General features: G+C 39.0%; 2 protein-coding genes across 2 annotated transcripts; both read left to right on the forward strand.

The window, feature by feature from the left end:
- Positions 1-3,656: 3,656 nt before the first annotated feature.
- rpl27 (ribosomal protein L27) lies at positions 3,657-5,517 on the forward strand. Its single transcript, XM_010874086.2, has 5 exons — positions 3,657-3,738; positions 4,383-4,465; positions 4,603-4,772; positions 5,179-5,289; positions 5,432-5,517. The coding sequence occupies exons 2-5, from the start codon at positions 4,385-4,387 to the stop codon at positions 5,478-5,480; spliced, it is 411 nt and encodes a 136-aa protein (XP_010872388.1). The 5' UTR covers positions 3,657-3,738; positions 4,383-4,384; the 3' UTR covers positions 5,481-5,517.
- A 2,504-nt stretch (positions 5,518-8,021) lies between these two features.
- Positions 8,022-12,900, forward strand: ifi35 (interferon-induced protein 35). Its single transcript, XM_010874088.4, has 10 exons — positions 8,022-8,118; positions 8,888-8,928; positions 9,022-9,090; positions 9,541-9,699; positions 9,816-9,932; positions 10,028-10,172; positions 10,254-10,363; positions 10,786-10,972; positions 11,832-11,941; positions 12,130-12,900. Exons 2-10 carry the CDS (start codon positions 8,914-8,916, stop codon positions 12,334-12,336), a joined length of 1,119 nt encoding a protein of 372 aa, XP_010872390.2. The 5' UTR covers positions 8,022-8,118; positions 8,888-8,913; the 3' UTR covers positions 12,337-12,900.
- Positions 12,901-12,995: the final 95 nt, after the last annotated feature.

Consider the following 12,995-nt stretch of genomic DNA (forward strand, 5'->3'; position numbering starts at 1 on the left):
GTTTGATATAAGCTGGTCTTGCAGGTGCAGTTTCCTTTTTTATCTCTACAGGCCCAAGCACTTTGGTCATCATATCTCTTTAGGGCTGGATCAGTAGTTTGGCATCTCCAGGTGAGGTCTCCATTTTCATTTTGATAGGCCCAGACATTTAGGCCATCAAATCCCTTTGGGGCTGGGGATGGAGCAGTGATATGGTCTCTGCAGGTGCAGTCTCCGTTCTTATCTCTACAGACCCAGACATTTGGTCCATAATTTGTCTGCTGAGTGGGGGGGCAGAAGTTCCACTGCTTGGGTCCCACTCATCGAGAACCTTATTGTTGGGACAAATGAGTACCTTATATCCATCTGGAATACAGAACACCACAGTGTGGTGAGTAATAGAGACCAACGTTTGGTATGTTAATTGACTGATGGCATACAGGTCTCACCTTTTCCAGTGGAGAATCTATCAGCTTCCCCTCCTCCTTCAGACAAATCCCTTCCTCCATCAATCTCTTCCCTTCCTTCTTGAGATTCTTCACTTCTTCCTTCAGTCTCATTGCTTCCTCCATCAGACTTATTGCTTCCTTCTTTAGGCCCTCTCCTTCTCCCTTCAAACTCATCCCTTCCTGTCTGCCTCCTCCTTCATCCAGGCGGCCTCTCCCTTCACCCGACAGCCTCCTCCTTCATCCTGGCTGCCTCCTCCTTCATCCTGGCTGCCTCTTTCTTCAACCTGACTCCTTCCTCCTTAGTCCTGGCTCCTTCCTCATTCTCTTTCCTTGTCTTATCTCTGTCACTCCAGAACTCCTCCCTCTCCCATCTCACCTCCTCCATGTCATCATTCACTAACTGCCTTCAGAGAAAGCTGGTGTTTTTCCCTTTTCTGTATTTTTCTTTCTCTATTGATCTGTTTCTGGAGTTCTTCTAATCGTTGTCTTTCCTTTCTGAACTCCTCCACTTGTTGTTTAACTGATTCCATACTTAGCTCTTGATTTATGTAAAAGAACACAATTGTAACGTGAATACGTTTCAGCATTAGAATGATGCATTCCAAGACCAAGAATAGTCGGATAGCAACAGTCTCCAAGTATTTTCCAAAAGCATTCTCAGCTTCTATCTAGCATAAGGTTGTGTGAATCTTGTACAACTGATTAAGGAAAATACAACCACAATTTTCAATCCAATACATTCAACAATACATACTATATATTCCTAAAATGCACACAGACTCACAATGACAGATAGAGGGAGAGAGAGAGAGGGTGAAAGAGAGTTGGGCTGCTTTGAATCTACTTCCTTTTACTTAATTAATAGTAACAACACCTTCTTTCAGATGATAATTACTATTTATTTCCTACAATGCTCTACATAATACTTTCCATTCAGAAATGTTGTACTCCTGTAACACAACATCCTGCTGTAAAACCCCTTTAAACAATCTGAACACTAAACTGAACACTTAACTTACAAATTATAGTTCTGTGTTTAGATGTTTCCTCATTTTGAAATTAGCTGACTAACTGTAATGCATGATTCTTTAAACAGCCACACCAAACCTTAAATGAAAAGATATGGAAGCAGTAGGGATTTGAGGATTGTTTTACACATTCTATTCAAACCACCTTTCAGTACATAGTATCAATTTCAGGTGATTTCCTGTTTTCTTTAAAACATCCTTACACATTACTTACACACATTTTTGCTTGTGTTGCTTAAATTTACCTTGAAGTTTGCATTGGCTGTTTAAGATGACATGATTACAGTTTCTCTTGGCCAACATAACCTTTAGAGGAAGGAACCATTTAACATCACATTTTGAAATTGTGAAAATCTAATAGCCGAAATCCAAATTGATAAATTGAAAAACTGGGCCCATGCCTTTGACCAATATTAAGAAATGTCAGGCTAGCTCACAAAATATTAAATGTTCAATTAAAACATAAAAGACACAATAGTCATTTAACAAGTACCTGATTAAAATACATATCCACATATGCAATGTACAACAAAGGTGTTTCTTAATTATTCAAATAAAAAATTATACATCAATCAATATCAATATCGAGCAACAATCCACTCCTTTAATCACTGGGATCCTAATAGTGTGCCCCTCTGCTTTATAGTATTAATAAGTTGCATTCTATTCTACATCACCATAAATATCCAAGGAAACCTTTCAAGCCTTACCAGCTAGAGTTCTAAGAATGTTTTGATTCATAATAGAGTTGACATTTGGAATGCGGATGGTTAATTCCATAGGACTGCATCAAGAAGGGAAAATAATAATAATACAAGTATTTGTAAAGCTCTTTCCTTACACCCAATATGCTGAATAATAACATAAAAAGTATACTGTTCGAATAAAAAAAAAATGGCAACCATTCCTTCATACAGATATTGTTTCATTTTGCAGTGCAATTCTACCATGATGTCAGTATCATATTAGCTGAAACCATTTCATACTGACTACCAGTAAACATCGTCTTTCAACAGTACAGTCTGCAGGTTCATTTGCAGCCTGAAATTATGATTTGATGGCCAATCCTGGTGTCGACTCCAGAAGTGAGCCACCAATTGACTTGCAGGACAGCGTCAACACGCTACATCAATGTTTATCCCCCTCTTCTAAATCAAACCTACACCTATGGTTTTCCCTGTGTACCATAACCTGCTTGGTGTTTAACTTTCCCAAGTTTTCCCATGTAACCATTTTCCGACAATAAATACATTATGGACATTGTTGGATAACACTATGCAACAATTCTACATATTACCCACTTACGGACACTTAAACCCTGCCTCCATGTTTCCCTGCCTCAGAGTAGGTTAGTTCTAGAGGATATGTCGCCATTTAAATTTGCATGCAAGTCATTTAGCACATAATACATTCTCATTTTTGTTTATCCTGCCCCCTATGGAAATGTAACCCACTCTGGCATTAAGCTCCATGCCCAACCCATTCAGCTAGGTTGGTAACATGGCTATAAGGTATGCCACATTTGAGTGACATTTTGTTCCAATTTTGAACTCAGAGTTGACAAATATTACTTCACTAACTCCTCTACCTTGTATTGTAGTTAACCTCAGCTAGCTTGTAAATGAGAAGGTAAACGTGTGTAGTTGAACACTGAACCCCTCATTGAACCATATTCTTATGGCCAAAATTAAAGAAACATAAGCATACAATAACATTGGGCAGTGACATCTTCCTTTAATTACCCATTGTTAATGTTGTCATAGAGGTGGCTTTGTTTTACTTTTCGATCCACAGCTCTTATGGAAATAACTAATTTAAGCAGAGGCAACTCTGGGTTTGTAGTACACAGCCATTCACCACAGCTAATGGATATGTATCCAGCCACCCTGAGGCGCATAATGCCTAAGAACAGCCATATTCCACACCCATGATGCTTGAGTCGCTATTTATGATGGGTGGTTTGTAGATAAATCAGACAGCAGTCATTTTACTTGTAAGTACAGTCACCCCATTTATGAGCATAGGAAAGTAAAACTGTTAACAGAGGTTTTGAGAAAACTGCCACAGATACGGTAGTAAAACGTGTATATATTATTTTTTTAATTTAAATGGTCTAAGTTGCGCTCGTTCGCTATATAGCTCGGTGTACAGTATAGATTGGTATTAATATTTGATGGTAGTTTTGCGCTCCACGGAAATGACGCATTGTTGATTTGATGTGAAAGGTCACGAAAACCTTCTCGACTTCCTTTCCTACTAGCGGTGGCCGTAGAACAGCACCAGTGAGTGAATATCTCTAAGAAATTATCCTCAACCATCGTCCAAATGTGTTACGTTAAACTACTTCTTATTCATTTTTTACTGTGAAGTAGACGTTTAAGAACTGGGTTTGATGATCATTTATATTAATCGATTGCTTTTGTTTAAGAAACTGGTACTTATATACGTTGTCTGCTATCTAAGTCAATAGCTTTTCAACATGGCGGCTTCCGTGATGTACATTTCTCGATTGAAAGCCAACTGTCGTTTATATCGTACCTACATGTACACCGGGATGAACATATTATATTCGGTTAATGGCTTTGCAATGTTATGGTCACTGCCTACCCAGTTATCCAAACAGGGATTGCTAGCTATCCTAACCCACGGTGGCTAATTGTAAAAGCTAAGACACGTTCCGTTTCTTTAAATGCATGCCTCATTTTTGTTTAGATTCAACTTCATTGCAACTGAACAAGTACAGTTTTTTAAGTTCCCTGTAGTAACTGGTCAAAATGTATGGAATGCTCTAGCTATCTACTTGTTAGCATAACTGGTAGACCATGGAGTTGACAGTCTCATGAAAGCACCGAGTATTGTCTCTTATTTACCAACCTATGGATTAAGTATTGTTGGTTTGCTTGACTGACCCTGTTTCTTGTCTCAGAGATGGGCAAGTTCATGAAACCTGGGAAGGTGGTGATGGTCCTTGCTGGACGCTACGCTGGGCGTAAAGCTGTTATTGTCAAGGTAAGTTTTGCCTTTAACTGTTTTACTATAAGCAGTCTCTTAACTGTTGAATATGTTTCACCATCTGGTGAAAGTCACATTTTGTGGTCCAAAAACATGCTACTGAATAAATGACTAATTGAATGTTCTCCCTGCAGAACATTGATGATGGCACCTCAGACCGCCCATACAGCCATGCTCTGGTCTCAGGCATTGACCGCTACCCCCGCAAAGTGACCACAACCATGGGCAAGAAGAAGATTGCCAAAAGGTCTAAAATCAAGGCTTTCGTGAAGGTGTACAACTACAATCACCTCATGCCCACCAGGTCAGTGTAAAGGGGACATGGGATTATGACATGTTTAAAGAAGAAACCTGTTTAGGGGGAATTGTGGACTGGCAATGCTCTTTTTGGTAATACTGCAAAACCAAGAAATGTGTTGACTGTTTCTGCGTTCTGCTTGTAGAATCTAGAACTATTATCCCTACAAGCAGGCTTGTGTTGCATTGGCCTGTTTACACCACTATAGTTACAATAAGTGCTGGGAAGAACTATTTAAGAAATCTGCCTTCCCTTTTTTTGTTCCATGTGTTGTGAACTGGTCACCTAATTCATTCTGTCCTCCTTTTATTAAACACATGCCTTGTTTTGATATAGTTATGTTGGATGTTTTAAATAGTTTGATATATCTTATCCATGATTACTTAGTACCTTGTCAATGTCTTGTGTTCAGATACTCTGTCGACATTCCTCTGGATAAAACTGTTGTCAACAAGGATGTCTTCAGGGACCCTGCCCTGAAACGTAAAGCCAGACGGGAGGCCAAGATTAAGTTTGAGGAGAGGTGAGTCTTTTCCCACGCTAAGTGGTGTGATGTGCTAACAATACATGCATGTTCACTTCTGCATGAGATTTAAATGTTACAGCAAAGCTTGTCGGGTGTTGGATCATTGACAACATTTTCTCAATCTTTTTCCTCACTCCAGGTACAAGACGGGCAAAAACAAATGGTTCTTCCAGAAGCTCAGATTCTAGGCTGTCATTGGTTTAACTAATAAATGTATAAAAAGTGTCAAGTTTTAATGTACTTTTTCAACATGGGATTTGGATTTGACTACTGTTTCTGGTCAGAACTGCAACTATTGCAGTGCTCACTGTTAAATGTGTGTAATACAATGAATGCAACAATCAAGTGGGTTTGCATTGAAAGAATACAGCTTAATACAAGGACTGGATGATTATGCTTGTTGGATAGGGGAAAACATTTTTACAATACAATTAATAGAACATGAGTCCCCAACAGAGACAAGTATGCATCTGTTCTATACCTTCTACGTCTATCCAGGTAGATTTGGAGAATGTACTCACTGGTAAACTTACAACAAGGAATTCAAATATTATAAACGCAAAAGCATAGTATTCTTGTTTAACCGCAGTGTACTATTTTAGCTAGTTTTGTCATCGGTCAAACTTGGAGGTATTGATGCAACCTTTAATGGTTTGGTCCCCTATTTCATAATATCTGAAGTGAAAGACGGCTAATTTTCTAGATGCACAAAATGTATTTCTCATTGTGCACAAATTAGTTTACAATGGTTCATGAGCATTCATCTGCCAAGATGATCCATTTACCTGCCAATAAATGTCTTTGGCAAATAATGCTTTCTGAAAACATTATTGTTGAAAAAGCACTTAAATACTCGATCAGTGACATCTGCTGGTCAGAAATGCACATTTAATGTTAATACAGAAATTTTCCCAAAAGGCTGGTGCAATGGGCTGGCATGAATGGGGTTGCTATTTTGTGATTCCAGTTTGCTCTTGTAAACACTTAATACTGGTCTTGAGTCGCAAGTTCTATTGTGGATTTTTTATTTTGACATGCATGGGATTATCATCAAAATACAACCATACACGTGGTTAGAAATTGAGCAATAATCGAAGTACCTTAGTCCTACTGCCAAGATTTATAGTACCCTCTACTACCTCTTACCTTGAGGACAAAACATGCCTCTGCCAACTAAGACCCACCCATTTCAAAGCATACTAAAAATACCTGTATATAAATGAATATAAAAGACAATAGAATACAAAAAGCCCAGCTGCCAACATAGGAATAATATTAAAACAGTATTCTGGTCTTCACCTTCAAAATTCCATCACACTTCAAACTGCATCCTTGTAATACAGTTTCAGTTATGGTGTTAGGATACCCTAAATAGTTATAAATATTTAAATAGTATTTTCAAATTGAAAACGTTCTGTTCAACATGATTCGGTCTTGTGCCGCTGCCCATTACTTTTTACCTATCAATTATGCCTAGTCTAGCGACTGTGCCACTTATTAAAGGGGTAAGTACTGAAACTTTGTATCTAATTTGGTCAGTTCTTGGCATTGGGGAACTAGGAGTCTGAATTTTGCAACAAGCTTTGAAAAAGCATGGTATCAAACAAACATTCTGACATGCTATTGTTTTGAAAGGAGCATCAGTTCATTTGCACCCACCACTAATGTCGAGGAGCTGATAAGACTGCAGGTTCATTACATACAGTGAGGAGAACAAATATTTGATACACTGCCAATTTTGCAGGTTTTCCTACATACAAAACATGTAGAGGTCTGTAATTTTTATCATAGGTACACTTCAACTGTGAGAGACGGAATCTAAAACTAAAATCCAGAAAATCACATTGTATGATTATGAAATAATTAATTTGCATTTTATTGCATGACATAAGTATTTGATCACCTACCAACCAGGAAGAATTCCGGCTCTAACAATCCTGTTAGTTTTTCCTTTAAGAAGCCCTCCTGTTCTCCACTCATCTGTATTAACTGCACCTGTTTGAACTCGTTACCTGTATAAAAGACACCTGTCCACACACTCAATCAAATAGACTCCAACCTCTCCACAATGGCCAAGACCAGAATGCTGTGTAAGGCCATCAGGGATAAAATTGTAGACCTGCACAAGGTTGGGATGGGCTACAGGACAATAGGCAAGCAGCCTGTTGAGAAGGCAACAACTGTTGGTGCAATTATTAGAAAATGGAAGAAGTTCAAGATGACGGTCAATCTCCCTCGCTCTGGGGCTCCATGCAAGAGCTCACCGGCTATGAGGTGGGGCAGGGCATTTATAAAAAATGCTCCCTCAGTCATCTCATGCTGCCGCGGGGCCTGAGTGCGACTCATACCCATTATATTGAGGCCTGTGCTGGAGTCTGGTGTTGCCAACTGTGGCTGAGCCAGAGCTACACTTCTATTTTACATGTCTCCCTCGCCTCTATCCTGTCATAAAATAATAAAACATAAATATATGAAAAATAAATATTTGCGAAATTGAAATGACTTACCAATATTCCATAGAAAAGAACAGCTGTATATGTTTAAACTGCGCATATACTGACAAATAGCCAGTTTTCATCCTAGTTTCAGCAATCAAAACAAAAATAAAAACATTTCCACATGTCTTTCACTTAATTTCCCTTTTTTTAACGTTCTGCCTGAGTCAGCGCTTTCCTCCATATTCATTTTTTTTATGCGACCATAATGACTAGAATTAACAGCACAGCACACTTGTTTTTGGCACGCACAATTTTTACTGACGTATCAAGACTACGTTCTCATAAGAAATCCTAAAATGAAACCGAAAGACTGAAGTTAACAGCGGTGGTGAGTAGGTTTCTTTTTCTAGACTTGTAAAAAACTAATAAAAAACTACATTAATGTTTTTTGCTGCAAATATTAGATTTCGTTAAGAGAATAGTACATTGCCAAAACGAATATGTTATCTGGCCAGGTTGGTATAGATTTCCTCGGGAAAACGTTTAAACGCGTCGAATTTTGAAGTGTTGACTGTGTGGATTCGCTGTAATTGAGATTTAAAAGATTTGTTTCATAGGACTGTTTATTAATTGTTTTATCTTATACTGTTATTACACATTATACACTGATCTCAAGCAATCTGTCATTGTAGCGTTTCTGGTTGTCAAAACTCTCTAGAGGACCTCAAAACAATACACCGTTTTCTTGCCCTGAACTATTTCAGTTCTGCAAGTTATGGGCTCATAGTTGGTTAGTTGATTTAAGTGTATGTGCTGGCATTAAATTTGAAAGAATTTGAGTTCTGAGGAAAGATTTGAAAACCGCTAGTATGGCCAACAAACATATGTCTTTGGCCTAAAAAACTAACTCACAGTATTGTACCTTGTGTTCTTTATACAATGGCTGTCATTACCTTAAATGACAGTCAAATGACAGCCTACACCCATTAAAAGAAATTGCTTCATATGTTTGTCAGCACTGGGAAACAGACATTTCTAACTGACTTGCTGAAATTCAGTTAACAAGTTGGACGTTCGGGATTTACCTACTTACCTACAAAAAAGAGAATTTGCCAATAGGCCTTCCTAGTTCTTTATTATTTTATTCTTTCTTCCAGAACCAGGGTCAATTTAACTAACAGTCATGTCACTTGATGAGGTAAGGAGGAAATACATATTCAGTAAATTCTTGAAATCTCAGTTTCTTAACATGTACAGGTCACTGACACAATGGGATGGAACTGTCTTTCAGGATTTCTCTCTGGTAATGGACCCACAAGACCCCCTTCAGCAAATCTTAACTGATATCAACAAAATGAAGGTATTGTTGTTGTCCTTGCTTCTTGAGCCATGTTACAATTCCAACCAAGTAGTCTTCATGACTCAGTGCATAGGTTGTTGGCCTTTTACCCCTGTAAAAAGTATACACACCCCTGTTAAAATAGCCAATCATATTCCTGATGTATACATAACTGAAGACTGTGGCTGTTAAACCTATAGCCAATCATATTCCTGGTATATTCACATTATAGGTCACATTACAAGTGGAAAAAGTTCTGACATGATTTATCTCTATCTCATTCTTTTACATCACAAAAACCTGGCATTTTAACAGGGGTGTGTAGATTTTTTATATCCACTGTATATACATAACTGAAGACGGTGGCTCTTAACCCTATAGCCAATCAAATTCCTGATATATACTTAACTGACGACTGTGGCTGTTAAACCTATAGCTCATAGGGCTTATAAAACCATTCTGTACCATCAGTTGCAACACGGCCAGCTGGTGAAAGAGCAGCAAGACCTTAACAAAGCAAAGTATGACCAGGAGGACTTGGCTGAAAAGTTCAGAACTCGCACGGTCAGAATGAAAAAGTCTCTGGAAGAGGATGAGATTATCCAAGCCAGGGATGTGGAATCTGAAAGGGTATGACCGCTCTCATGAACCACTACACAGACAATGATCAACGCTGGGATTTTATTTGCTGTGGGGGGTTAAGTATTCTTCCTTAAAGACTGACAGAGCGTTAAATTCCTCTGCAGAACAAGATGGCTGCCATGCTTGATGAGGAAAGCAGGTTGAGGAGGGAGATCCAGAACACACTCAAAGAACTGCAGCATGAGGAGCAGAGCACCCAACACCTGAAGCAGCAGACTGATGTAGGGCCTTGCCTCAAAACCAGTAACATGTAGTATCATTACTGCTAGTAGGTTGGTAGATTCTGTTCCCAGTTGAGGAGTGTCTCTGCTTTTAGGTGTCTTCTGCAGTGCCTGAAAAAAGGGTTGTGTTCACTGGCGAGACGGGTAATGGAGTAAACGCACTCGATTTTGATGTGAAACCACGCATAGTGTATCCAATGAAGGAAGGCACTGCGCTGATCACCTTTGAGGAGGACATTGGTGAGACCAAGCACAAATACCCTCACTCTGTTTGGTTGCCATTTGATTTCCCGTGATTACACATCCTGTGTTTCTCCACAGTGGCTCAAAAGATCCTGAACATGAGGGAGCATAAGGTGGATCTGGGCAGTGATGTAACCATCACTCTGGAGGCCAAACCTATACGGCTTCTGCTACCCAGTCAAGTAGAGGTACATGTTTCCATTAACCCATGTCTAGGTATCAAGTCATTGATAATTGCTCACGTACATATACATTTCTGGTACAGTAAAATCTGTCGGGAAGGAAGTAGGTGTGTGGAATGACAATCAGCGGTAGGCCAGGGTGCAGTAGAGCTGTTTTTTTTATATATATATATACAGTACCAGTAAAATGTTTGGACACACCTACTCATTCAAGGGTATTTTTATTTTTACTATTATTGTAGAATAATAGTGAAGACAGCATGACGCTTTCTAAACTCATTGTCATTATCTCCAGCTCATTAAATGTTACGAAGTGTTCTGTCCAGAATAACGGGGGTTACGTCAGGTTAATCCAATTATAATTTGTATTCATGTCGATTCCTGTGTGAACCAGTGCATGTAAATGTGGATCTGTGTTTCTACCTCAGCTGGACACTCAGGTGTGTCCTCGCCGCATCTTGGTTTCTAATCTGCCTAAGAAGATTCCTGCTGATCGCTTGCTGGACAAACTGGAGATCCATTTTGCCAAAACCAAGAATGGAGGAGGCGAAGTGGAGGAATCGGACATGCTGCATGATTCTGGACATGTGGTCATCACCTTCACAAAGGACAACGGTTCGTGAGGAGGGTTGAATAATCTGGGCCCTCATTTATGTGTGAAGCGTCTGTGCGTAAACCATGTGTGGGATCATATCCATGTGAAGTGGGATTTATCATCACGTTTCAGTGTTTATAAACGCATGCACAGCCAAGACCAACCACAGCCATGACCGACTAACCGGACCATTCACATAGTGGTTGAATATGAGAAATGCTTATCGAATGTGGCCTATTGTTGGAATGAATTTTTTTAAATCTGTCAGAAAAATTGAGCACAATAATTTAGATTTCAGTTTTCAGTCTTTAAGGGGCGATATTTTTTATCACAGTAAGTCATCATTGAAATGTATAGTCTGTGAAAAAGTACAAGCAAGAATCACATTGGAATGGACAATAAACATAAAATGTACAGACTAGATTAACTATATTGCTTTACATTTCACTGATGGCTTTTATTGTGAAAAAAAAAATCTGAGTGCTGCTAGCATAATATCCTGCTGCTAAAATAACACTTTTGAAGCCTCGAATGGCCATCACTATTTTTTTGTGATGGCCATATGAGGCTTCATTACTGTTCTTGTAGCAGCAGGATATGATGCTGGCAGCACTCAGATTTTCTTTTTCAAAATAAAAGCCATCATTTAATAATATAAGGCAATATAGTTAACATTCTAGTCTGTACATGTTATGTTTAATGTCAGTTCCAATATTGCTCTTGTCTGTTCTTTTTTTACAGATTAGATTGTTAACTATGTTGCCTTATAATTTTTAAGGATTTATAATTTTTCTACTTAGTGTAATTTGATTTTCTAACTTAATATAATTAGTAATGGACCAAATAATTAAGAAAGCAACTGTGCCTACTTCCCTACAGTTGCCAAAGGCCTGACTGACAAGCTGTACCATGATGTGGAGTTTGACAAAAAGACCAAGCACAGTGTGAAGGTTACCCCGTTCCTGAACGGAGAGGTCACACAACTTCAGGTAAACATATTTATTGTCTACATTTTGGGGCGTGGCATAACCTGACCTGAATAAATCCTCAGGTACCTGCTCAATGACCTAAGAGAGAGGCAAATCTAGCCGCTAACAATCCAGCGAGTCTAAACCATTAGTCTAAGTTGTCTGCAGACAGCTCTCATCCATTCTGACCCCGCTGTCCCCTCCCTCAGACACGTCTGTCCGTGTGTGGCCGTACAGTGCTGCTTACTGGCATCCCTGACATTATGGATCAGGAGAACCTCCAGGACCTACTGGAGATTCACTTCCAAAAAGCAAGTACTGGCGGGGGGGAGGTAGACGCCATCCTATTCAACCCAGTGGGACAGCACACACTGGCTGTCTTTGAAGAGGACTGTCCTATTAAAGACAAGAGCTAATGGCAGGGCCAGGCACTGGTAGAATGCCCCCTGGTGTCAGCTGAATGTTACTGTAAATCCACTATCCACTGATCCACCATCAGTACAGCGTCAGTCAAATCCAGCCTGGGGTTCTATTTATTACTGGCCTGCTCTCAGATGTTCTGATACTGGAATGTTAGTTGTGAATTTGTCCAACTGATTGCCCTTTGGTTCCGCACTGTGAAGTGTAAATGTAAAACATGTTTTTTTTCCCCTTCCTGTTTCGAAACATGCTTGTGCGTACTATATATTATGATACATCTATATTTGTAGTTAATCAATTTGGGTTTAATATTCTGGTAGGAAAAAAGTGATATTTAGCATCGGTTTCAGTGTTATTATATTCGTTTTTTTTGTCTTAGAAATAATGTTTATTCCATAGCTCTGGAAATGTGACTATTCAGTTTACTCATGCTATCTTTTGTGTTCTGAATGAGCATTGGCATACAGTACAATCAATAATGTTTATAAAGTATTTCCAATGAATCAAATAAGACATGTTTGTCATTAATGAAAGAGAATTAAACTGCCAGTCTGAGAGAACCTAAGGTTGGAGTCAATAATCCAAACCAAACAGACATTCCATTGGTCAAAAGCAGCAAGTTGGTTAATCTCGGTCGAGTTTAGTTCCCAGAGTA

This window comes from Esox lucius, chromosome 11 (assembly GCF_011004845.1).
Source record: "Esox lucius isolate fEsoLuc1 chromosome 11, fEsoLuc1.pri, whole genome shotgun sequence".
In the NCBI taxonomy this organism is placed as follows: Eukaryota; Metazoa; Chordata; class Actinopteri; order Esociformes; family Esocidae; genus Esox; species Esox lucius.

Excerpts from the sequence above, each read along its gene's own strand:
- rpl27 (XM_010874086.2), top strand. The coding sequence starts at position 4,385 with ATGGGCAAGTTCATGAAACCTGGGAAGGTGGTGATGGTCCTTGCTGGA. Across the intron at positions 4,466-4,602 it reads GTAAAGCTGTTATTGTCAAG|AACATTGATGATGGCACCTC; the intron begins GTAAGTTTTGCC and ends TTCTCCCTGCAG. Across the intron at positions 4,773-5,178 it reads AATCACCTCATGCCCACCAG|ATACTCTGTCGACATTCCTC; the intron begins GTCAGTGTAAAG and ends TCTTGTGTTCAG.
- ifi35 (XM_010874088.4), top strand. Across the intron at positions 10,173-10,253 it reads CACCTTTGAGGAGGACATTG|TGGCTCAAAAGATCCTGAAC; the intron begins GTGAGACCAAGC and ends GTTTCTCCACAG. Across the intron at positions 10,973-11,831 it reads CACCTTCACAAAGGACAACG|TTGCCAAAGGCCTGACTGAC; the intron begins GTTCGTGAGGAG and ends ACTTCCCTACAG.